Here is a 27,425-nt window from a genome sequence, read left to right as displayed (position 1 = left end):
ATATTAATGAGTAGTTGCTGTGAACTGAAGTAATTAAAGTGACTTCCACAATTTTATTTTATTTTATTTTTATTAGTTGTCTTCATTCATGTTTATTAGACGTATTGATTCATCCTGTATTAGTCTGCTTTAAATTCATTGAATTGTTTTCTCATTTTCTTTATCAGCACTAATTAGTGAAACAATATATTAGAATGTAATGCAACTAATATAATAAACAGAAGAAATAATGAATTTTGAATAATTTGGTTGTATTAGATACTTAATAAATGACATAATGCAGAATGTATATATATGTGTGTGTGTGTATTTTTATTTAAATATAATAATGTCAGTAACTGTGAATGGTGAAAGCAGCAGAGATGCTCCTGTTGTTTCTCATCTTTTTCTTCCCTCCTGTTCTGCAGAGACGCTGCGTGTTTGCTGCTGCAGAAATCCGACAATTTTCCAGAGTTAAACACAACACAACCGCAGGCGAGTATTCCGTCCCTTCACAATAAAACAACAAAAACGATGATCGAAATCACAAAGATGTTTGTTTCTTCTTCTTTTTAAAATTAATCTGCTGAAGGATTTATTTATTCATTTTTAATTGACCTTAAAAATAAGGCCGTCCAATATTATATGAAATACTAATTTATCAGGCTAATTTAAACATTAAGGTCAAAACTCTCCATTTTACATGATGAAAATTTACGTCATTAATTTAAACATTGCACTTAAAATCCGACAAAATTATAATATGTTATTTTATGTGTATTATCAACTTACATGACTAAATAAAATATTCAGTTTAAGACCATACAATTTTATTGATTTAATTTTTTAATCATACACTCTTACCCGGCTAATTTTATTAAGGTTAAAACCCTACAATAGTATTTCTTATAGTCATTTTCCCAATTAATTTGAGCATTAGGGTTAAAACCCAGCATTATTAACTATGATCAAATTTAAACAGCAAGTTTGAATATTAAGGTTTAGACCATACAATAATATATAAATGTAAATTTGACTATTATTGAGACACGATTATTTATTGCATTCATTTATCTGACTAATTTTAACATTGATAGGACCCTATAGTGTTTTAGGAAATACAAATTTCTCAGAATTAATTAAATCTAAAGGTTAAAACCCTACAATAATATTGATAATTTTAATTTACCTTCAGAATTTATATATTAAATTTGAGTCCTTATACATATGTTTAATACAAATTCACCTCAGTGATACCCAGCAAAATTACATCGACTATAAATTCATCTGACTAATTTAAATGTCAAGGTTTAGACATTAGAATATGATATATATATATATATATATATATATATATATATATATATATATATATATAAAGGGACGCACAGTGGCGTAGTGGTTAGCACTTTCGCGCTTGCAGCGAGAAGATCCCTGGTTCGCGTCCCGGCTTTCCCGGGATCTTTCTGCATGGAGTTTGCATGTTCTCCCTGTGCATGCGTGGGTTTTCTCCGGGTACTCCGGCTTCCTCCCACAGTCCAAAAATATGCTGAGGTTAATTGATCATTCTAAATTGCCCGTAGGTGTGAATGTGAGAGTGATTGTTTGTCTCTGTATGTAGCCCTGTGACAGACTGGTGACCTGTCTAGGGTGTCCCCTGCCTTCACCTGAGTCAGCTGGGATAGACTCCAGCCCCCCATGACCCTAGTGAGGATTAAGTGGTGTGTAGATAATGGATGGATGGATATATATATATATATATATATATATATATATATATATATATATATATATATATATATATATATATATATATATATATATATATATATATATATATATATATATATATATATATATTAAAAAATCAGGTTTACCTGATTAGATTTAACTAGGGCTGGGACGTTAACGCGTTAATTTGACCTAGTTACCGCGAAAATAACGCGTTTAAAATAATAACGCAATTAATTGCAGCCTCCTCAGTTCCCTCATTTCTGGCACACAGGTAACGCTGATGAACACTCCAGCCCAGTAGGTGGCGGTAATGAACCTAAAGTCTGTTTGTAGCCATGAAGAAGAAGCACAGGAAGCACTGAGTGAAGTCAGGCTCTGGTGAACAGTGAAGGAAGACGAGATTGAGCTTGTTGGGCAGAAGGTTTCCTTTTAAAAATCTTCCTGATGGCAGCTTGGATAAAAGCCTGGTTGTGTGTAAATTGTACAACAAAGAGTTTTCTGATCACTGCATCACTTCAAGCCGACGGTATCACCTCAATGTAAAACATGTTGCTGTTAGCACCAGAGCTAACGTTAGCTACGAGTCATGCTAACGGCTAACGGTGTAGCCATCCCATAATAGACCACTTTTCTAGACAGTGATTGAGTTTACAGAAAGTCTTAAAATGTTGAATAAAATCGCTATGATTGCACTTAGATTTGCAGTAATCTGTGAATGTAGCAGACAGATGAAAAATGCAGATAAATAGAAATGAAACATTTTTGTGGTTTAAGTTTTTACTCCGTTGAGGCTCTGCCTCCTTGGAGGAGGAATAACCTGAACAACAAAAATATCTCTTTTAATAACTTAATTATAAACTTTTTGTTTATAAAAAAATTACATAAATAAAAATTGATATTCCTATAAAAAGAACCATCAAAATTCCACCATTTATCAGACCCAGAAAAGATGAAAATGGAATGAATCTCTGGATTTTCAACTTTCTGAAGCTCCTTGAACTACTTATGCTGATTTTATGTGCCATACAGTGGAAAAAACAACTAAATTCAGGCTTTAAGTCATCAAAATCACTTTTTTCTATGTGTCCCATTTTCCTTTTTTAAAATAAATTTTAAATTATAAACACGTATATGTCTATTCATTGATTCAACTGTCAACCACAATTATATTTGAATTGAAAAACTTCACTTATTGTGTCAAATATTGCTATTTGACAGAACTGCAATTAATTGCGATTAATTAATTACAAAGCCTGTAATTAATTTAATCGCATCCCACCACTAATATATATATATATATATATATATATATATATATATATATATATATATATATATATATATATATATGTATATATATATATATATATATATATATATACACACACACACACATACATACATGAATAAATAAGCACAAAGAAATACATGCATATATGAATAAATAAACAAATAATTACATAAATACATTCATAAATTAATAAATATATACATGCATACGTACATGGATAAATAAATAAATACATATGTATGTACTTACATAAATGAAAAAATAAGTAAGTAAATAAATGCATAATATATACGTAAATACATATGCACATACATGCATGAATAAGGAAATATGTTTTTTATATTGTCATGCATAAGATATGATGTATTATTTATTGTATGGCTTTATATATATATATATATTTTTTTTTTGTAATTTAAATGAACAGTAAAGTGAACTCAGTGAGGTCATATTACAGAGAAAATGTTAAAATATTTGGCTATTTATTTAATAATATTACACTCAGTATTTTATTTGGGGAGCAAACAATAATACCGATTCATTATTGGTATTCTTTTGTTTGTATGAAATTCTTGCACAGTGAGCTTTTATTTTGAAAATCTCCCCGGAGCCTCGCCGCGCGCTTGACGCTTCGTGCCGCAGCGGCAGCAGCAGCGGCAGCGCGGTGACACCGACACACGGACGGAAAGAGGCGGGAGGAGACGCAGCAGGACTCCCGGTCGGACCTCTTCTCCAAATGCCACCGGACACCGACGGAGGCCTCGGACCGGACGGACGGACAGCGGGACCGCGACGCACGGGGCTCACCGGGAACATGGCGGCGGAGACGACGAGCTGCTCGGAGCGTCGATAAATCAGCGGAACGACGCGGCCGGCGGCGGCGGCGGAGCATCACTTAGAGCAGGTCAGCGAAAAACACCGCAACACCCCCGATCAGCGCGGATCGATCCACATATCGATGTGTATCAATAGCTACTAATCATGTTTATGTGCTGGTTGCTTCTGTGGCCCGTTTTACAGATTTTATAATAAATATTAGCTCCTGTTTTCAAAATAATGGCATCAAATCACGACCACAGACACTGTCGAAAATAAACCGTTATTAATTTTTTTTTAAATTACCCAGTTCTTTTGTTAAATTACAAATATCATCTAGTAAAATAACAGAAAAAAACCATGTTAAATGTAAAAAACAAATAAATAAATTAGTAAAGACCAAGCCAGAATTGTAAATAATGCTCACATTTTTATTATCATTTTAAGTAATTTTTTTATGATAATTAATTTGTGATTGTAGAATGACATCCTTTTACTATCTACATCAGCAAACACTGTCATAATATTGCAGATATTTTTACTGTTATTTAAAAAAATTTATTTTAAAAACTGGACAATGAAAAAAATCTTTAAATGTTAGTTTTTATGGTCTCTTATGTTCTTTTTTAATATAAAATGATGCTTTTATCTGCAGGTTTTTAACCAATTTTCTTACTGTCATTCAACTGTTTCACAGTTTTTCCCTGTTTTGTTAAATCACAGATTATATCTGGTGAAATGACAGATAATATTAATTTATATGTTGACTGTACAAAAAACAGAACAAAACTGTGTCATCCACATCAAAAAATCTTTATTTTTTTTAACAAATAGTTAATTCTGTTACAACATTTTACCTTAAAACGACACAGTTTAATTGGAATTAAATTGGCTAAAAATGTTATTATTTCACACATATTTGCTCTTATTTGATAGAAAGCATGTATATAAGGAGTGAAAATAGCAACAAAAAAATACTATTTTACAGTTTCCCCAGTTTTCTTAAATTACACAGAATATTTAGTAAAATCCCAGAAAAGAGTACTGACTTACATTTTTACTGTGAAAAACAGAAACAGATCCAAACTGTGACACAAAATGAAGTTTTTCACTGCAAGTTTTTGTCCAATTCATTATTATTCCACCCTTTTTTCCTTGTTATGTTAAATAATAGATATCTTGTGAAATCACAGAAGAAAATTATTAATTTGCATGTTAACTGTAAAAACAAACAGACCAAAACTGTAAGTAATGTTCACATCAAAAATATGTATTTTTACAAATATTAATCCATTCTTGTACATTTAACCATAAAACTATACGGTTGTAACTGTATTAAAATTATCAAAAATCGAATTATTTTGCAAATATTTGCTGTTATTTTGGGAGAAAAATTATGAATATTAAGAACTGAAATTGGTTAAAAAAAAACACAATTCCTATAATTTTAGAATTTTTATTTTTAGTGTTAATCATATCAATTATTAATTTACATGTTAACTGTAAAAACAAAACAAACCGAAACTAATAAAAAAGAAAATCTGTATTTTTTACAAATAATATTTCTTTAAATCAGAAAATCAGCTAAAAAATGTATTATTTTACAGATATTTTCTGCTGTTTGACAGAAAAATCATGAATATTAAGCACTGAAAATCGTTTTAAAAATTTTTTAAAATATTTCCTGTTATTTTACAGTTTTCCTTGTATTTGTTAAATTACAGATAAAATCCAGTAAAATCACAGATTTTTTTTTTTTTACTAATTTCCATGTTAACTGTAGATATTAAACCAACCAAAATTGTATTAAAAAAAAAAAGAAAATCTGTATTTTTACAAATAGTCATTGTTTTATTTTAACTACGCATTTTTTACTGTAATTAAATCAGCTAATTAGATATTTACTGTTATTTGACAGAAAAATAATGAATATTAAGGACTGAATTAAAAAAAAACAGCAACAACAATATTTCCTGTTATTTTACAATTTTTCCCAGTTTTATTAAATTACAGATAATATCCAGTAAAATCACAGAAAAAAATGATTAATTTCCATATTAACTATAAAAACAAAACCAACCAAAACTGTTATTAATTTCTGATTCTTTTAGAAAACTACAATATTTTTACTGTAAATAAGCAGCTAAAAATTAGATTGTTTTACAGATATTTGCTGTTATTTGATTGATAAATCATGAATATTAAGGACTGAAAATGGTAAATGGTTGCTTTACAGCTTCTTATTATTTTAATTTGCATGTTTACTGTAAAAACAAAACAAAAAAGGCAGATCCAAGCTGTGTTTTAACTCCCTTCACATGTTAATGTTCATGGCCTTGGTATTCGTCTCCTCAGTTTCGATGTTTGTTTGTGTGCAGGAGGCCACAGTGTTTTTATTTTCATGTTTGTATCTGCAGAGGCGATGAGGGGAAGCCTGAAGACAGCAGCCGGTTTCTAAGCAACAACGACGCTGGTAAACACCATGGCCTACAAGGTAACGTCCTCAGCCTGCTAAAATCTTCACAGGTGTGTGTTTTGTGTTCGGTAGCAGCTGCTGTCGGTGTTGTGATGCTCTCGGCTCGCACAGGTTCCACCCGCTGAAAGCAAAGCTGCCAAACGCTGGAGCTGCAGCATCAAACATTCAGCCGTAAAAACAGAAAACACACGTTTGTTTACTGCAGCCGACAGCAGAAAAACATCTCACTCAGAGCTCTGACAGTTGTTCATGGCTGTCGTCCAAAGGTGGCTCAAATTTTAATCAGTTTCCAAGAAAATCAGCAGAAGAAAATGCAAATTAAACCTCTGAATTTGAGGATTTTTTTTGTTTTTCTTTCAATATAAAATCCTGCACTGCTATCGAAACAGAACAACAGGATGAAGGAGAGAGAAGTCATGTCATAAATCAAACAAAACACACAACAAAAGAGGACATTCTTTGATTTTTTTTTACTAAGATTGAAATAAATTAAAATCAGCATGCCCTACAGGTGTTAAAAAGACGTGAGAAAACATGAGGCTCTCAATTTGTGTCTATATTTATCGTCTCTGCTCTGTGTAAACACTGGCTGCAGTTCATTCGAAAAGTCGCTGAATTTCTGTCATGTGACTGTTGGTCTCAGCTGAGTCACTGATGGCTTCATGGTTACATCCTGGAACGCAGAATTTTTAGTTTTTTATAGAATATATTTAAAACAAGCATTTTATTTTTGGCAAATTTTTAAATCAGACAAGTGATTTTCATTCATTTTCATGATTCTGACATTAATCGCACATAATTAGTTCAAGGACCATCGGAAAGTTGAAAATCTGATGGTCTGTTCTGTTTTCTGGCTGATAAATGGTTTAGATTTTTCTTTTTGTTGCTGTTTTTTAAGAGAACACACCTTTCAAAGCGACTGGCATGTTTAAAGTTCAGATTAACTGCCAGGACTTGTTTGTGTATTTGTCTGAGACACACTTAAAATTCCATAAGTCATTAAAATAAGTTGCATTTTTAGTGTTACCAACACCAGAAAAATAATGGTGGCTCCACGCACGAACGATATTTTACTCTTCAGATTTTTAATTTGTTTCTGTCTTGTTCTGTGTGAACACTGCCTGCCGTTCATCCGAAAAGTCGCTGAATTTTTGTCATGTGACTGTTGGTCTCAGCTGATTCAATGATGACTTGATGGTTACATCGTGGAATGCAGAATTTTTTGTTTTTTATCGAATCTGTTTTGAATAAACATTTTATTTTTGGCAATTTTTTAAAATTAGACAAACCATCACCTTTGGCTTCTCAGTTGCTCTAGAAGCCTTTTTTTTTTTTTTTGTTTTACAAATTGTTTGAGAAAATTGTTTGTTTTTTCTGGATGTCTAAATGAGACAAATAATAAAAAAATTTAGATGAAATATCACAATTTTCAGCTCAGAAAAAGGCACTTGCTGTTATTTGAGAGAAACAATATCAATATTAATATGTTTTTTTTAATGACAGATAATATTTAATAAAATAAAAATCTGGATTTAGATGTTAACTGCAAAACAAAAAACAAAAAAAAACTGAACAAAACTATAAATATTATCCACATTAACTAACAGTATTTTATAGTTTTTCCCTGTTTTGCTAAATTGAAAAAAGTAAAATTTCAAAGGAAAAATGTATTAATTTACATGGTAACTGTAAAAAAAACTAATTCATTAATTATTATTAATTATTTATTAATTTATTATTGTATTTTACATTTTTAATTTTTAATGTGATCATAGAGTTACACTGAAATCGGCTAGAAATATCATTATTTTATAAAATTGTTTTACAGATATTTAGCAGTATTTGCACCATTTTTACAGTTTGCGAATTTTATAGTATTCCACCATTTTTGATGTATTTCTTCTGGCGTCTTTGCTGCCAGATTTGTGCCGTTTTTTAAAATTTATTTACAGTGTGTTGATTTAGAATTCATCTGGGTCAATAATTCCACCAGGGCTGTTTAATCCAGGACGGCTGCATTCGCTGCGTCAAACAGCTGCATCGGTGCCGTCGTTCGTAAAGACAAGAACCGCTGCAGAATGACGAGTGTCGCGCAGCAGCCGACCAATCAGCATCTCGCCTGCCGACACACACACAACCACACCACGGATTAAAACACACACACACACTGCAGCAGCAAACACACTCCTACCTTTTAATCACCAGCAGTTTATGACTCCATAAGTCCTCTGCCTGAAGATAAAACACCATCTCTGTGAGAACCGGCTTCAGTTTCAGTCCAGTTCTGCGTGCGTGTTGCATGAAAATGGAAATATTTAAACACATTTTAAGACATTCTATAATTAGACGATAAGACAAATGTAGGAAATATATATAAACATGTAGTATAAACACTAAATAAAGAGATACATCGATCATATCCATGTAACGTTGCACATATCTCACCCTGATATTGCACCAGATTGTCAACTATAATCGATAGCGACAGGAAATATGGTAAATATTATTAATTTGTGCACATTTACTGCCCTTAAGGATAAAAAAAAACACACCTGTAAAGCGTAAATAATTAAATTTTAGTGTGAAGTTTTAGTTTAAGGTTAGTTTAAGGTGTGTGTGTGTGTGCGTGCGTGCGTGTGTGTGTACGAAGGCAGAGGATTTAGTGTGTCATCTCTAAGCAGATGCCGACCGACATGTCATCTGTCTCTGCAGTTTGATCTGCAGGCCTCACATTCATTCACTCACTCATCAATAGTCTGTTTATACGTCACCTTGTCCCACACAGAGGTCATTCACACTAGTTTTACTGGCAAAAGCACATAAAATAAAAAAGAATATAAAACATAAACTGCAGTAAAATTATATTAATTCAGTTAGATACGTTTAAAAAATATTACACACAAACACATTGACGAAAACAGCAGAAATACACAGAAAAAATTAAAAATTATAGACACTACCACCATGTTTCACATCATGATGCTGCCACCACCATGCTTCACATCATGATGCTACCACCACCATGCTTCACATCATGATACTGCCACCACCATGCTTCACAATGGTAATGGTGCATTTGCAATGATGTACCAAACATATCATCTAAAACTTTAATTTAGGTCTCATCAGACCAAAGAACCTTCTTCCAGTTCACTTCAGAGTCTCCACGTCTTCTGATGAACTCTAGTTGAGTTTTTTTAACAGAGTCTTTCTCTTTGTCTCCCATAAAGTTTTGACTGGTGGAGTAGCTGCTGAAGCTTGCATCTCCTGCAGAGGAGTCATAGGTGTCTTGGTGGCCTCCCTCACTAGTCTCTTTCTTGCTTGGAGGAAGACCTGCTCGATGCAGATTTCCTCATGTTCCATATTCTTTCTATTTCTAAATGATGATTAAACTGGACTCCAAAAGATATTCGGTTAGGATTTTTTCTTGTGTCCATCAGCTGACTTTTGCTTTTCAACAACCTTTTCTGAGAGTTTCTTGGAGTGTTCTTTAGTCTTCATGGTGTAGTTCTGTCCAGGGTAACGGATCCACCAGAGGATGGACCTTCCAGATACAGGAGTCTTTATACTACAATCACTGACCTCAGATGATCTTTATGTTGTTAACTGTGAGACTTATATCACTAATTATTGGTACATCTGTTGAATTAATTGAGTCACTTCAAAGGAGGTGGATACTTATCCAGTCACTTATTTACATTTTATATTTTCAATCATTTGACATTGCTTTGTAGAACCCTTTTTACCGGCGCTGTAACTCGTCCCAGATTATTCGGCTGCACTACCTACGATAACGGAGAAAAACAAGGACCGTCACATTTCAGAGGCTTGGCATCGGTTTCCAGAAATCCCCGCTGTGTTATTTAGATTTAATCGCCGTCTCCAGCCTTCTTCTGATGCTTATCCAGATCGGGGTCGTGGCAGCAGCAGCCTGAGGAAAGGAGCCCTTCTCTTTAGCTACTTTCTCCAGCTTCTCCTTTGGGATCTGAAGGTGTTTCCAGGCCAGATGGGATATATAATCCTTCCACCTTGTTCTGGTCCCTCCCGATGACTGGAATACCTCCACTGGGAGGACTGGTGCAGGGCTGTTTGTGTTCCTGTGAATCTTGTTGTCAGGGGGAAAGTGCCTCATCGTTGTTTCTCCCCTGGCAGCTCGGTCGAACCAGGAGGGCTGAAAAACCTCGATTTAATCAGCGAAACCTCTCCCAGAGCCATTAGGCAAAAAGGCCTCGACTCAGTCAGATCTTTGTCAGACGAATCAGTGCGCTTCTGCATTTTTTAAAATTTTATCTACTGCCCAGCATCACAAAGTACAAATTTGTCTCCAGACGCTTCACAGTTTATACATAAAACACCGTACATGTTTGAAACTCCCCCAAGCAAACCCTGAACCCTCTGAACCCCAGGAGTTCTCTGGGTGTTTCTTGCTTCCGTCACATTTTTCATCACTGTTTGCTCATTTTTTACTGCAATATAAAGTCTGGCACCTCTAAGGAGACAGAAAACACAGGAATGTAATTTCTGCAGTGTAACAAAGTTCTAAAAATTGACTTTCTGTGAATATTTATTTTGCTTAAATTGAAAAAATCTTAAATTAATATGTGCAACAGCAAAAAAACATACATACGCTGCTCAGTGTGAACACAGCCTGGACTTTAGCCGAATAATCCCCAGAATATTTGTCACATCACTGCTATTAGTAGCTAAATCAGTCATTGCTTTTCAGGTGCACCGAGAAACATAGTCTTTCTTTTTTTTTTCCAGATTTGCTTAGAACAAACAATTAGTTTTTGACGAAATAATAAATGGGATATGTAGAATAAAGTGATTTTAATGAAATGACATCATGTTAATCTTGGATTTGGTTAAGTTTTTCAATGTAATGGCAAGTCACAGATGATGAGTTCAAGGACCGTCATAAAGCTGAAAATCCCATGATTTGTTTTTGCAGTTTGTGGCTCTGATAAATGCTGTAATTTTGGCAGTTTCGTTAAAGCAAAGCCACTAGCATGTTAAACATGGAAAAAATGAAGGAAAACCGCCTGACGTCTTGCCATGGAGCCCCTAAGGAACAAATACAACCGTTTTTCTGCAGTTTTAGCAGCCATAAAGAGAACATACTTCATGAGTATTTGGGCGAAATGGTAAAATAACCACAAATTATTGCAACATAAATACTGTTCTTTGCGTTGTTTGTAAAGCATTGTTCGCCCTGCATCAGATGATTTCGAGGCTGCATACTTGTCGAGTACCTGCTGCAGGAATCGCTGAGTCATGTTAGCCCACCTTCCTGCCTGCAGGGATTTACTTTGGCTTGGTGATTACATTTCATTGTATCACTGCTGGTTTTGTGAGGCTGAAACTCACTCTTGAGCACCACTGGCTCAGCCACAGGGCTCAGCAGGGTGCTAAAATGATGTGGTTGGTGTGTTGGTCATTTTACAGCAAAGTTATCTGTGAATATTCATGTTAATATTGCAGGATTTTGTGGTGGCTGTTGTTATCTGTTTCTTCGCAAATTTGAAGGATGTAAACAGGAAGTGGAATCAGTGAGCTGCACTGTGATCCTCAGTTTTTGCCGAGTGATTTTGTTTGTAATTAATCCATGGATGTTGTCAGGAGAATTTTCTTAAAGGTGCACAGAGTCACTCAAGTCAAAGCAGAGTTTCTTTCATTCTTGCAGCAAGGAGACAAGTCTCACACAGAGGTACAGAGTTGTCTGAACATCAGATTTTAAAGTACACATTTTTATACAAATTATTTATATTTATTCATTTTCATTCTTCATTCTTGTATATATTGTAAATATTATTGTTATTAGGATTATTATTATTGTACATATGGTAAGTGCTGCTTTGAAAGATGTTGCTGCTGTAACACTGGAAATTTCCCCAGACGTGGGGAGCAATAAAGGTTTGTCTTATCTTATCTTATCTTATCTTATCTTATCTTATCTTATCTTATCTTATCTTATCTTATCTTATCTTACCTTACCTTATCTTATCTTATCTTATCTTATCTTATCTTATCTTATCTTATCTTATCTTATCTTATCTTATCTTATCTTATCTTATCTTATCTTATCTTATCTTATCTTATCTTATCTTATAATCTCAGTGCGTGATCAACTCATGCTTCGCCTGATAGCAGACAGTCTGACTCAGCAGCTTTTGAGCACTTCTGTTTCTGCTTATCAGTATAACAAATCACATTTTTCTAACAGATGTACACATAACTGTCACTGGATTACTGTGATGCTGAAGAAAACCTAAAAACATGACAATTCTCAGGCAGTTGTCTTTGTCCTTGGATGTCTCAGAGTATTAATGAACCGCTAATACATCAGTACCATTCTTTTACCGCTCTTTTTGTTGCTTGTTGTCTCCTCCTCATTAAGTTTTCATGTTGATTCCTGTTACGTGAGAATAAGGAAACTGGAGCCAAAGACAAGCACACAACAGTCAGGCAGGTTCGATGCACAACTTTAATACCACTAACAAAGCAGCAAAACAAAGGCTTGCAGAGTCGCAAACAACAGTCGTCTGGAGTTCTGGAAAAAACCCAAATTCAAGTCCAACAGAAGATATCCAACTCAGGAACAAACAAGTAGGAACACAAGAGCGCGAGAAGAGACGCAGGATACACAAGATTGTCAACAGGTGGGTGAACAAACAGGAAAGGAGTGGAAAAGAATAAGGAAGACACAAAACTACACGCAGTTAATTATGTCTGAAACATGAAACTGATGAGGGCAGGGCAGGCAATCAAAACAAAAGAAGGAGAAAACACAAAAGTAGGAAGAAAAAACAGAGGAGACACATGAGGAAAGGGTCTTTAGCTAATATATTAAATAAACTGAGGTGGTGAACGTGATACTGATGGCCAGACTGATGTTTCTTGGGCTTGATGTTACCAAGGAGGACTGATTCAAGAACACTGGTGTCAGGAGTTGACTCTGACTCAGGAACAGGGTTGATGTCAGGTAACTCAGTTTCAGGCACAGGGGCTACGTCTGTGAACTGTGACTCAGGAACAGGGACGACAACTCAGAAATTTGACTCTGGAGTAGAGGCAACATCAGGCAACTCAGTATCAGGAACGGGGTTGACATTAGACATCTCAGACTCTGGAACAGGGTTGACATCAAAGAACTTAGACTTTGGAACAGTTGCAACGTCTGGGAATTCTGACTCAGAAACTTGGGTTACTCAGACTCTGGAACTAAGACGACATTAGGCAACTATGACTCAGGAGCAGGGGTGTCAGGTAAGTCAGTCTCCAGAAAAGCAAACGTCAGGCAATTCCGATTCTGGAACAGGGGCGACATCTCAAAACTCTGATTTGGGAATAGGGGCAACATCAAGCAACTCTGACTCAGAAAAAAGGGTGGCGTCATCCAACTCAGTTTCAGGAACAGGGTTGGCATCGAGCAACTTAGACTCTGGAACTAAGGTGACATCAGACAACTATGACTCAGGAGAAGGGGTGACATCAGACAACTCAGTCTCCAGAATAGTTAACATCAGACCACTCAGACTCTGAAACAGGGGCAACATTGGGTTGCTCTGACTCTGGAACAGGGGCGACATTGGGTTGCTCTGACTCTGGAACAGGGGCGACATTGGGTTGCTCTGACTCTGGAACAGGGGCGACATTGGGTTGCTTTGACTCTGGAACAGGGGCGACATTGGGTTGCTCTGACTCTGGAACAGGGGCGACATTGGGTTGCTCTGACTCTGGAACAGGGACGACATTGGGTTGCTCTGACTCTGGAACAGGGGCGACATTGGGTTGCTCTGACTCTGGAACAGGGACGACATTGGGTTGCTCTGACTCTGGAATAGGGGGGACATTGGGTTGCTGTGACTCTGGAACAGGGCGATGTCGGGTTATTGTGACTCAGGCTCAATGATGATGTCAGACAACTCAGAATCTGGAACAGGAGCGATGTCTGTGACATCTGACTGAGAAATTTGGGGCTTCTTTGGGCCACTTTGACTCCAGAACAATTGCATGACATCAGGCAACTCAGTCTCAGAACTTCAGCAGCATTGGGTGAGTCTGACTCTCAAAGGGAGACTGACAGAAACAGGGGATGTCCTTCTGCCATACCAGTTACTGTATTATTAATCAATTATTAATTATTAACAGCAGTTACTCAAGTAACTCTTAATCATTTGTCTAAAACAGGGGTGTCAAACATGGGGCCCGCGGGCCAAAACCAGCTCACCAGAGGGTCCAATCTGGCCCATGGAACGACTTTGTAAAGTGTAAAAATCACAGAGAAGACATTAACTGCAAATTGTGAATTTGTAAAACTATAAATTTAAAATAATTTCTCGACCATGACAAGTTGTTTTGATCATAAAGTAAAATACTAGATTGATCATTGTTCTTTTGTCATTTTGTATCTCATTTTTGTAATATTTTGTCTTGTTTTTGTTGTTTTTTGTCAATATGTGTCTGACTTTTTTGTTTTGTTTCCTTTTTGTCTCGCTTGTGTTTTCTCTTATTTCTGTCATTTTGTGTTTTGCTTTATTCGTTTTTTTGTGCATCCTTTTTGTCGTTTTGTGTTTTTTTGTCTCGCTTGTGTTTTTTGTCTATTTTTTTGTCGATTTGTTTCTCGTTTTTGTCATTTTTCGTCTCATTTGTGTCATTTATATAATTTTTTGTCTCGTTTTGTCATTTGTCCATTTTTTTGTCACTTTCTAACTTTTTGTCAAATTTTTTGTCTCCTGTTTTGTTTTGTTTCATGTCGTTTGTCTCATTTTTGGTCATTTTGTTTCTCGCTTTTGTCATTTTGTGTCTCGTTTTTTTCATTTTGCATCTCATTTTTAAAATATTTTGTCTTGTATTCAGTTCCAGACACCTGTGACTAAACGTTTTGAGTTTAAATGTTTTGAGTTTGACACCCCTGGTCTAAAAGATCCGTGCAGCAGTAAGGCTGTTTATTATGTGCTTTTGTGTTTGATCTTAAGCATTCCCTGTGCTGCTGTTTCAGACCTCTAATATTCATAAATTGGTTCATATTTTTACACACATCTTTCATTTTCTGCTGCTTGTCTCTGTCCAGGTCTTGTTTAATAATTAATGGATGACATTAGTAAGATTAATTGCTATGATCTGCTGGGCTGTGCAGACTAGATGAGGTAATGTGAGGCCTCTTCATTCCCCTCCACCTTTTCTTTGAAACAGGAGTTAAGTTTTATTCTGCGTGCAAATAAAAGGCTCCACAGAAGCCACATTATTATTTACAGCGCCTCGCTTCCCTAAACTCATTTGCTGCTGTTGAATGTGACGGATAGTCGGGTCGAATGCAGGCGACACAGATGCATTGTGGGATAAAGAGAGAACACCGATGCATTCTTGGCTTCCTTCCTCCGTCTCTCTCTGTTTCATTCTCTGCAGGCCTCTCTCGTCCTGATTCTCCTCCTCCATCTGTCCTCTCATGAATCGAGCCATCTTCCTCCTCCTCCTCCTCCTTTTCCTCGCTGCTCTTTCTCCCTGATTTCACCCATCGCCCGGGGCGCTGATGGCATCCACCCGCACCCTCATTCCCCTTTGTGCTTCCACTCTCTGTGTTCAAAGTACGAGAAGCCGGGTTTCACTTTAAACTGCTGTTTTCTTTGGTTTGCGTTTGAATCAAGTGACCATCGTTGTTGCAAAAGCAGAACACGGTATCCGGCCGTGCAAATAGTGTCCGTCTTCTGCTCTGTGGATTTGGAATGTGGAGCATCTCAAATGTCATGGAAATAATTAACTGGCATTTAAACGGACAGTAGAAAGTAGATTCATCAACCGAAAGGAGCAAAGTGAATGTAAACGAACAGAAGGGAAAATGGAAATGTGGAAAAGGAGTTTGTTTGTAAATGCCTGATATAAACATGAACCCGGAATTAAATTTTTAATTTAGTTCTAAAATTGCATTTTGCAGTAGGTTTTTAAATTCCACCATTCATCGAAGTATTAAGTGGTTTAATTTGACCTATTTATTCCCTATTACTTTCTTTTTGCTGCTTATTTAAATCTGAATTAATAAAATACTCAGTCATTTGGTTTATGTATTTTTGGACTAATCCATTTATTATTTTCTTGCCTACTGTTGACTTTTTCAATAAAAAGTGAAACCCTAAACAGAGATATTGCAACACTCATCTGAATATTTTTCTAAAGCTCTCTGCATTGATAAATGTTACAATAGGAAGGTGCTAAAATACAGTTTTTTAAATTTTTGTTGTCACTCACAACAAATGTTAACATTTCTCTATATAAACGTTTCATTTCCACGCAAAAAACCCAAAACATTTGAATCATTTGAACACAAATAAGATTTTTTTTCATTCCCTTCCACTGTTGCTCATTGGGAATCCAAAGGTATCTTTAGATTGTTGGGTTTGCTGATCTCTGTTTATAATTCATAAAATCTGTGCCTTACTATGCTAAGCGCTGTGAGGTGACATATGTTATGAATCTGTGCTATATAAATGAAATTGAATTCAAATGAAATAAAAAGTTATTGTTGCAGTTGCAATCCTGCCCAACCCTGAAAGCAAACCATAACAATGTGACATCTTATTATTCCAGCTCTGTTAAAGGCTCTCAGACTTGCACAAAAACATAGCGTTGAAAAACGATTTTGAAAATGGTGGCAGACTTTAACTGGAGTTTTGTGTTTCCTCCCCTCAGCTGAGAATCTGAATCACTCCTATAGAGTCACCAGGAAAAAGTTTGATTACGGAGAGACGCTTCTTACAGCCGATTTAAATCCAAAACTCTGAACAGAGCCTGTTCCACAGCACCAGTTACCATGGAGATCTAGCACCACAGTGTCAGTAACCTTGGAGATCTAGCTCCACAGCATCAGTTACCATAGAGATCTAGCTCCACAGCATCAGTTACCATGGAGATCTAGCTCCACAGCACCAGTTTCCATGGTGATCTAGCTCCACAGCGTCAGTTACCATAGAGATCTAGCTCCACAGCATCAGTTACCATGGAGATCTAGCTCCACAGCATCAGTTACCATGGAGATCTAGCTCCACAGTGTCAGTTACCATGGTGATCTAGCTCCACAGCACCAGTTTCCATGGTGATCTAGCTCCACAGCGTCAGTTACCATAGAGATCTAGCTCCACAGCGTCAGTTACCATGGAGATCTAGCTCCACAGCATCAGTTACCATGGAGATCTAGCTCCACAGCATCAATTACCATGGAGATCTAGCTCCACAGCATCAGTTACCATGGAGATCTAGTTCCACAGCACCAGTTACCATGGAGATCTAGCTCCACAGCATCAGTTACCATGGAGATCTAGCCGGTTAAAAGACCTTCCTGACGCTGAAAACAACATACCTGCTACCTCTCTGATCTCGTTTCATATTTCAGCCCTCGGGTGTGTGATGTAATAAGAGCTGGATGGACTGAACGCTTCACTTCCTCCTGTGTTTGCTGCTGTTTCCTGTGCAGATCCCCGGGGCGGCGATGGACCGGGTCAGCCTGCTGTGGCGTCTGAGGCGTCGGGCTCGCCGTGGAGCGCTCTGCATGGCCTTCTTCTGCATCTCCATGGCGCTGCTGTACGCCCTCTGTGCTGAGAACAGCGTGCCCGTCACCGACGCCATCTTCGGCATCCGGGCTCGAACCCGAGCTCAACCTCGAGCACATTCAGTCATCAAGGTCTGTGGATGTTTCGCTGTTTGTTTGCTGTTGTAAAAAGAAATGAAATGGTCAAGTTCAGTTATAGTTAATGATTCATAGAGTTCTTATCGGACCAAAAGGTTTCTTCTGGCTGAGAAAAGACTGAGTTCAAAATCTATTTGGACTATTTCTATATTTATTTTGTATGATTAGGAAAAATTCAATGTCCTTGGGAGTCATTCTATCTTGGTGATTGATTATGTTCATTTTGTCGTCCTATTCTCTCAGATTAGTGTTAGTAAGGGGGAGTTTTTACTAAAAACTCCCCCTTTACTAATTTATAGGAAAAAAAGAAATGCTAGTCTGGTCATTCTAACTTGCTGTAAGTTCCGCTTTGTCTCCATCTCCATCTATTGGAGCTTGAAGACTTCCTTCCATCGCTCTGGTCTTCAGACTCTCGATGGGATTCAGGTCTGGACTCCAACACATTCGTCTTCTTTTCACCTTTTCTTTAGCTGCATGTTCCAGATCGTTGTTGGAAGGTCCAATGGTCCAAAAATCTCACTAGCATCTCCACTACAATGTTTTTCTGTATGTTTGTCATCGCTCTGAATAGTTGATAGTCGTCTTTCTTTGTCCCTCTGGTGCCCACAGGTGCTGAGAGGCGGAGCCAAGCCCATGTACATCGACCCTCAGAAGCTCCCAGGTGTCGTCCCAGGTGACCCTCACCGTCCAATCCCCGTCCTCTCCTCTCTGAACCACACCCACAACGGCGGGGAGTCGCCGTCGAAGCGGAGGTCGAAGGAGCGCGAGCCCTCCGGCTTCTTCTCTCGGCTGCTGCCACGGCCTTTTACACGAGCGCTGGAGACTCTGTTTGGAGGCCGGAGGAGGGGGGAGCTGAGCGGCAGGGGCGGGGACGCAGAGTTCTTCGGGCCTCACGGGCTTCTGGGGGAGGTGTGGGACGACGAGATGTCCAGCAGCATGCTGGGAAGCCGGCTGAGGAAGGTGGTACAGAACTACCAGGTGAGACAAACCTCAAAGCTTCACCTGAAGTTTGTCAACAAATGCAGCTCTGATGTTCAGTTACTGGGAAGGATGTGAAAGTCAAAGTTTAGTGCTAGCTCTTTGTGAGGTTTATGGAGCTGAAATGTGGAAAAAGTTTGATGCTCAGACTGTTGATGATGGTGGATCTTTGAGTCTAGGCAACATGGACACATGACACAGAGACAGATAGATTTTATTTTGCTATTATTCTTCCAGAGGATTGAACTTTGAAGCAAGTCTAATATTTTCAGGCTTTCTTTGTGTAAAAATTAAACCCCAGTCAGAGGTATCAGGTATCATGAAGGTTTTTATCAACTTTCTCCTCTCTGAGGTTTATAAGCCGCAAATATGTGAAGTTTTCATACAAAACTGTAGTTCTGTTTTCAATAGAATATGTTGAGCACAATGTGAAGATTAACCCTCCGAACCTTAAGCAGTTTTTGGGCGTTTTTTTGCATTTTTCCTCACTGACGTCTCATTTTTTACTACATTATAAAGTTCTGCACCTCTATGGAAACAAACAACCATGAAGATGGAGAGAAAACTCAGAAATATCTTCTGTGCAGAATGACGCACTTGGAATAATAAAATTTAAATCACAGTGTTAAAAATAGGTGGGGAAATTAGTGACTCCTCATACTGTAGATAATTCACTAGTTTAGTTTTTAATTTGTGTCCAAACTCGTCTTCTCTCTGTTCTGTGTAAACGCCGTCTGCAGTTCGTCTGAAAAAATCTGCTGAATTTTTATCAGGTGACTGTTGGTCTCAGCGGAGTCACTGATGACGTCATGGTTACGTCGTAGAACGCAGAATTTTTTGTTTCTTATAGAATCCATTTAGAACAAACATTTTATTTTTGGTGAACTTTTAAATGAGACACGGGATTTTAATGATTTATTATAATTCGGAGCTTTTCTGACAGCCAAAAAAATCACACATAATTAGTTCAAGGACCATCAGAAAGTTGAAAATCTGTTGGTTTGTTCTGTTTTTTACAGTTTCTGGCTCATAAATGGGGAAAATTTTCCTTTTTTTGTTGTTGTTTTAAGATACCGTACCTTTTAAAGCTCGTTAGCTGCCTGTACTTGTGTGTATAATTGTCTAAACTCATACTGTGCTGTTATGATTGTGATTTTCTTGCGTTTCCAGGCGATGAATAAATACGGAGTCCAGTTGTCGGGCCCCGGCGGGGTCTCCAGCCGGCCAAAGCTGAGCGGTCCCGAGCTTCTCTGCCAGCTCAAGGACAACGTGGAGGTGACGACTTTGACCTCCGACCTCCAGCCCTTCTCAGCGCTGCCCTGGGCCGCCCAGCTGCCGCCCAAGCCGCTGACCTCCGAGCTCGGACCGTACAAGAGCTGCGCCGTGGTGTCGTCGGCCGGGTCGCTGCGCTACTCCGGACTGGGCAAAGAGATCGGTGAGACATTTTCACATTTATGTTTAATCTTTAGATGGACACACTTGGTCCAAACTCACGTCACCTCCTTCTCGCCTGAACTCATCAAACACCATCATGGTTCTGACATTTCCAGATTCCAAACGATCTCCTGAAAGTAACTATGAAACAACGTCTCTCCTGCCACCATTTAATGATGACACATAAAAACATACAGTTGTGCGCCTAAGTTTACACACCCTGACAAAATTTGTGAAATATCGTCTGTTTTAGGCTCCAATATCACATCACAGCTATCCAGGATTCCCTCCATCGGCTCCCTGTCCGTTTTAGAACTGATTTTAACATTTTGCTGATCATTTTTGAAGCTTGCCAGCGTCTCGCCCCGAGCTACATGTGTGATCTGTTGACCCTTTATAAGCCTCATGTAGATCCCTTCTGGTAGTTCCAAAGCTGAGGCTTAAATCTAAGGGTGACTGAGCTTCCTCCATCAGCACCTCTCGACTTTGGAATGATCTGCCTGAGGAGGTGCAGAGTCAGTAACTTCTTTTAAATCACTTCAGAAAACCCACTTTTATGTGAAGTTTACTTTTAGCTTTAATTAATTTTCATGTGTACAACCATTTCATTTTACGTGACGTGACAAAAATACAGAACGGAGACGACGAGAGAGGAAAGTAAAATAAACTGGATGAATAAAATAATGCAGCACGGCTCAGAAACAGTGAACAGAGGAGCAAGTTGTTGGAAGATACATTCAGCATGGGGAAACATCTGTCTAGAGTTGACTCAAAACTGGACTAAAAATTGTCCAAAATGACTCAAAAACTGTTGTTTTGAACAAAATTTAATTCATTTTAATCTAATTTACATTAATTTAAGACAGTTTTCAGGTTGTTTTTGGATAATTCTTGAGTCAGTTTGGACATTTTTTGTTGCTTTGGAGAAATTTCTAGTTATTTTAGAGAAATTTCAAATAATTTTGGACTTTTTTAGACTGAGAGGAAATAAAACAAACTGAATATTTAGTGTTCTACACTGTATTGTGTCCTGTTTATTTTATATGTTCTCTCTTGTTTTATTTGAATTATTGCTGCCTAGTTCTTTGGTGTGATGTCGTATTTGCTGTTTTTAAATCATAATGACAAGTTGAATCACCTAAACAGCCCTGATCAAAAGTATGCAAACCCTTGAAGTTCTGTCACAAGCAGGTTTAAATGCCTGGTAAAGGTAACTGTCCTCACCTGTCACCTGTTTGCATGTAATTTGGGTCATTTCCTCGAGTGCTGCACCGACTTTGCTGCATTCTGAGCCATGAGGAAGGCAAAAGAACCGTCAAAGGACCTGCGAGAGAAGGTGGTTGAACTTTATTAAACAGGAAACTGATATAGAAAGATATCCAAACATTTGCCATTCAGTAGTCTTTAAACTCTGAAAAAGAAACAGAAAATCAGGGGTTCTGTTGATACCAAGCTGCGGTCAACAAATTCTCAGCCACAACTGACAGGAAAATTGTTCGGGATACAAAGAAAAACCCACGAATAGCTTCAGCTGACATGCAGACTTCTCTACAGGATAGAGGTGTGGCTATTTGAAGATGCATGATAAGGAGTCACTTGAATAAAAGATATCAAGGGGCTCATATGGTTAACAGTGTGGAAAGAGAATATATGACTATACAGACGTGGATTCAGTGTAAAATAGAGAATCTTAATAGTGTACAGCTGAGTCTCCTGTGTCTCTAGAAATATTTTAAATGAGTCAAATAAGAAGCAAATCCAAGATATTATGAAGGTAGTTAAAGTATTGACAATGTGCAGGAATGACCTTGTTTAAATCCTCCTCCAAAAGTAAGTTTTTGGTCGAGGATCTGCTCAGTTTCATCAGTCTGAAGCTTCTGTTCTGATGCTTTGACATATGTAGTGTGATTAGTTTGCCTGGACCAAGGAAGCTAGATTTTATTGCTTTTTTTTTAGATTTCTGATCCGGTTTCTGTTCACACATTTAGAAACAAAACAAGAATCCAAGTCTTTGTCCCAAACATCCTAAAGAATTTTCCCCATTGACCCCCTTTGGAAGAGAGACATCTGTAGAACAGTTTAATCCATGCAAAAACTTCCCCAATGCCTCGAGGACTCATTTCAAGCTATTTTTATCGGCTCTCTGCAGAGTTCTGTGGGAACTCGCTCTTGGAGTTTTTGTATTTTAGACCCTCTGGACCCCAGAAGACACTAGTGGGTTTGTAAGCTTCAACAAATGGCCACAATGACCCCATTTATCAGCTGGAAACTGTTAAACTTGAAAGAATTCATGGCTTGTCAAGTTGCTGTAAAATCAGGAAAAAAACACCAAATCTCAACTTAAAAATTTGTTGTTGTTTTTTAAAAATATAACCATTTTATTTTCCATGATATGACAAAAATCCAGAACGGAGATGACAAGAGAGTAAAATAAAACAAACTACATCAATAAAATAAATGCAGCACGGCTCAGAAACAGTGAACAGAGGAGCAAGTTGTTGGAGATACGTTCAGCATGGAGAAACATCTTTCTAGAGTTATCACAAAACTGTCTGAAAATTGTCCAAAGTGACTCAAATTGTCCAAAAGTGACTCAAAATTGTTGTTTTTAACAAAGATTTTAGTCATTTTTAAACAAATTTACAGTAATTTAGGACCATTTTCAGGTTATTTTTGCACAATTCTTGAGTCACTTTGGACATTTTTTGGTACTTCTGAGAAATTTCTTGTTATTTTAGACAAGTTTCATATCAATGACAACATTCTTAGAGTGAGAAGAAATAAAACAAACTGGGTCAATAAAATAAATGCAGCATGGCTCAGAAACAGTGAACAGAGGAGCAGGTTGTTGGAGATACATCCAGCATGGAGAAACATCTTTCTAGAATTGACTCAAAACCGACTGAAAATAGGCAAAAATGATTCAAAGTGACCAAAATGATTTAAAAATTATCATTTGGAACAAAATTTCTGTCATTTTAAACTAGTTTACAATAACTTAGTACAGTTTTCAGGTTATTTTTGGACAGTTATTTGGTTCTTTGGAGAAATTTGTAGTTGTTTTAGACAAGTTTCAAATCACTTTTGAAAGAAGATACATTCAGCATGGTGAAACATCTTTCTAGAGTTTACTCAAAACTGACTAAAAATTGTCCAGAAATTATCATTTGCAACAGACGTGGATCATTAAAATAAATGCAGCACGGCTCAGAAACAATGAACAGAGGAGCAAGTTGTTGGAAGATACATTCAGCATGGTGAAACATCTTTGTAGAGTTGGAAGTTTGTAGAGGCTGTAAACATGTAAATAGTTGAATATCTGTTGGTAACGCCTTTAAACATTTGGAAAATGTTGTACATGGTGATTCCAATTTATTTCTGTAAAACAAATAATTTTTTCTTTTAATTTCTGGTTGTTTCCATAGAGGTGCAGGACTTTATATTGCAGTGAAAAATGAGTCCACAGTGAAGAAAAAAAGAAAAACAAACATGCCCAGAAGAGGGTTAAATCCTGGAGAAAAAAGCTCCAGAACTGTTGGTTTATGTCCAAAGTATTTAGCTGCAGATCAGAGTGTTTTCTTAAACAGACATGATTGTGTTGATCATCAGGTATGAATAAACACCTTCACCCTCCTAGAAGGTGGGCAGCATTAGCTTCGTTGTTTCAAAGACACTTTTGTTCCCACAGCTGCTGTTTATGCCGGTAAACAGGGAGGATTTGTCCCAGCGGACAAACAGGTTGAAAAGAGACGAAGTTTACAAAGTGACCTTTGTTAATTTAGTGAAACAAGACCCCTAAATGCAGCCTCTGTTGTTTTGTTTTAACGTATTCATTAAAATGAACTGTCGAAGCGGCCCGGTCAGCTAAAGGCTGCTGCATTCCCACAGTTATTTAAGAGACAGTGACCCACCAAGTTGAACTTCTCCTATAAACCTGTTGTTTTTAAACTGCAGACTCTCATGACGCCGTGCTGCGCTTCAACGCCGCCCCAACCACCGGCTACGAGAAGGACGTCGGCTCTAAAACCACCATTCGCCTCATCAACTCGCAGGTAAATGCAGAAACTGTCCGACCTACGACTTCAAAAATACAGCATCTTCTTAGAGCAAACCTCACAGTGAACTTTGGAAAATGTACAAGTTGATAATAATTATTCTGAAATAGATTTATGAATACAAGAAATGTTTAAATAAATAGTAAAGTTGGACATTTTAACATGGGGTTCTGTCGGGGATTGACTTGCTTTTGGAGCCTCTACTGGACATTAGTGGAACTGCAGTTTTTTTCAAATGAGGGCTGAGCCTTGTTTTAAAAGAATCCTTCACAAATCAAGGCATTTCTTGCTTATCTAGATCATGAGGTCACTTTCTTATCAGTTCTATGTTTTATTATTAGGAGACAGCAAATATGCTTTTATAAATATATACTAAAGTCCTTAATCATGCCTAACTTTGAGCCTTAATTCAATTAAAAGGTGAGTTATGAGAAAAACCACATCCTGTACAGTCGTCTCAAGCAGGAAAACTAACCAGAGAGACCAAAAGTGTTTTTGTAAAAGTCTGTAAACATGTTTAACCCAAATGTAAAGTTTAAACATTTTAACATGGGGATCTATGGGGGATTGACTCACTTTTGGAGCCTCTAGTGGACATTTGGGGAACTGCAGTTTTTTCTCCAAATGGTTATTTTGTGCCTTTTTGTGCTGGTTTTGCTTGACTTGTTGTTTCTTGTTGAAGTGTTTTCTGTGTGGTCATTTTCTGGCATTTTGTGGTCAATTTTTTTCATTTTGTACTGGTTTTGTGTCTTTTTGTGACCATTTTGAATCTGAAGCTTTTTAAGGGAGATATTTTGCATTTTTGTGGTCTTTGTGTCTTTTTGTTGTGGTTTTGTATACTTTGTGATCATTTTATGTGTTTGTAGTCATTTTAAATCCATTTGTGGTGGCTTTTTGGTGTTTTTGTGTCAGTTTATAGTCATTTTGTGTCTCTTTTTGGTGGTTTTGCTTTCCCTTTTACTGATTTTGTGTCTTTGAGGAGTTTTCCATCTCTTTGTGGTCATTTTCTGTCTTTTTTTGATGGTTTTGTGTGTCATAGTGATTGTTTTGTTTCTCTTTTTGGTAATTTTATGTCTTTTTGTGGTCATTTTTTGATACTTTGTGCTGGTTTTGTGTCTTTTTGTGGTCATTTGTGTATTTGTAGTCATTTTAAATCTGTTTGTGGTGGCTTTTGTGTATTTTTGTGTGACTTTATAGTCATTTTGTGTCTCTCTGGTGGTTTTGCTTCATTTTTTAGTGATATGTCTTTTTGGGGTGTTTTCTGTCTCTTTTTGGTCATTTTGTGTATTTATAGTAATTTTAAATCTGTTTGTGGTGGGTTTGCTTCTCCTTTTGATATTTTTGTGTCTCTTTATGGTCATTTTGTGTCTCTCTGGTGGTCTTGCTTCACTTTTGTAAATGTTTGTGTCTTTTTGAGGTGTTTTCTGTAACTGTACTCAAAGGGCAACAGGTCAGTCGGCAGTTCATTTTGGTAAAACACTGGATGCTTCTTCTCTACGTGATGATAGTTTAAAAAAAGCAGAGCAGACTGGTTGCTGTGGAAACCAGTCGGCGATCATGCTGCTTTTATTTTCGTCCTGCTGCGTGCAAACGATTTAAAACAGAAGAACCGAACCCTCATGTACCAAACAACAATCATCACATGCTGTTTTTTCAATGAAGATATTTGTATTCTTACGATTTCTGTCATTTTAATCTATAAAACTCCTAAATTAAGGTCAGCACTGTGTGAAGTGATTGTCATAGCATGCAGTCCAATACAGAGCGAACCCAGTGCAGAACATGCAGCTTGGTTTTGCATTATTTAACACGTGCCTCCTTCGCTTCATTGGCATCGGCGTAAACTTTTGGCCATTTTTCAGATGGACTGTGGGTGTTTTTGCGGAGGAAACTGCAGCAGCGGCAGAGATCAGCCACTCGTGGGTGTTTTTATCAGTTTTTATCTGTTTTTACAGCGAGTACAAGTCGCTACGAGAAGCTGAAACAAGTGTCACGAGCTCTGGAGTACTTCTGGAGCTTGAATCATCTCCACTCGTCAACCAGGGTTTTGTTTTTCATACACTGCACTGGATTTTCTATAGTGGTTGCATTATATTAGGTTTCCATGGCACGTTTGCATAATTGTTTTAAATATTTGTTGGGTGAATTTAGTTTTATAGACTGATTTGTCTGTAAGATGTTAGAAAATAGTAAAAATCACAATCTCTGAGAAGCCATGAAGCCATATGACCCAAATATTCAGTTTACTGTGATATAAAACTGAGGAAAGCTGCAGCCAGCTCTAGATTATGAAAGAAAACAGAATAAACAAAGACTTTTTGGAGGCATTTTGTTCACTGGAGAAGCCTGGAGAAGTGCAGCTGCAGTGGTGTGTCTTTGTAACGCTTTACGTCTCTTTTTGGTGGGTTTGAATCTTTGTGGTGGTTTTATGTTCCTTTAAGATGGTTTTGAGTGTTTTTATGGTTATCGTCGTGTCTCTGCGTTGGTTTTGTGTCTCTTTGTAATGCTCTTGCGTCTGTTTTTGGTGGTTGTGTGTCTCTTTGTGGTGGCTTTTATGTCTCTTTGGGGATTTTGAATGTCCTTGTGAGGCTTTTGTGCCTTTTTGTGATGATTTTGTGTCTCTGTGGTGGCTTTTTGTTCCTTTTTGGTGGCTTGGGGTCTTTTCTTGACACGGTCTTGTTTCTCTGTTACGTAATTTTTTTGTCTGTGGCAATTTTTAGTTTCTCTTGGTTTTGTGTTTTTTTATGGTGATTTTGAGTCCCTTTGTGGTGGTTTTGTCTCTTTTTGGTGATTCTCCTTATGGTGATTTTGTGTTTTTTGTAGTGTTTTTGAGTCCCTTTGTGGTGGTTTTACGTTTGTTTTTGTGACTTTATGACATGGTGTTTTTTCTTTTATGTAATTTTCTGTGTGTTTGTGGTGGTTTTTAGTCTCTCCGTGTTTCTTCTTAGTGGTTTTTATGTCCTTTTGCGTTGGTTTTGTGGC

At 37.2% G+C, this 27,425-nt stretch overlaps 1 protein-coding gene across 1 annotated transcript in view; it reads left to right on the top strand.

Moving 5' to 3' along the window:
• The first annotated feature begins 3,677 nt into the window (after positions 1–3,677).
• st6gal1 (ST6 beta-galactosamide alpha-2,6-sialyltranferase 1) overlaps positions 3,678–27,425 on the top strand; it is a 37,481-nt gene continuing 13,733 nt past the window's right edge. Inside the window, exons 1-6 of the mRNA XM_023262501.3 lie at positions 3,678–3,908; positions 6,238–6,314; positions 17,764–17,970; positions 18,586–18,954; positions 20,125–20,389; positions 24,343–24,440. Coding sequence (XP_023118269.2) covers positions 6,303–6,314; positions 17,764–17,970; positions 18,586–18,954; positions 20,125–20,389; positions 24,343–24,440 — 951 coding nt within the window. The 5' untranslated portion in view covers positions 3,678–3,908; positions 6,238–6,302. The remainder of the gene's footprint in view (positions 3,909–6,237; positions 6,315–17,763; positions 17,971–18,585; positions 18,955–20,124; positions 20,390–24,342; positions 24,441–27,425) is intronic.

The sequence above is a fragment of the Amphiprion ocellaris genome, chromosome 14 (genome assembly GCF_022539595.1).
Source record: "Amphiprion ocellaris isolate individual 3 ecotype Okinawa chromosome 14, ASM2253959v1, whole genome shotgun sequence".
Taxonomy (NCBI): domain Eukaryota; kingdom Metazoa; phylum Chordata; class Actinopteri; family Pomacentridae; genus Amphiprion; species Amphiprion ocellaris.
This window is presented reverse-complemented; position numbering and strand designations above follow the sequence as displayed.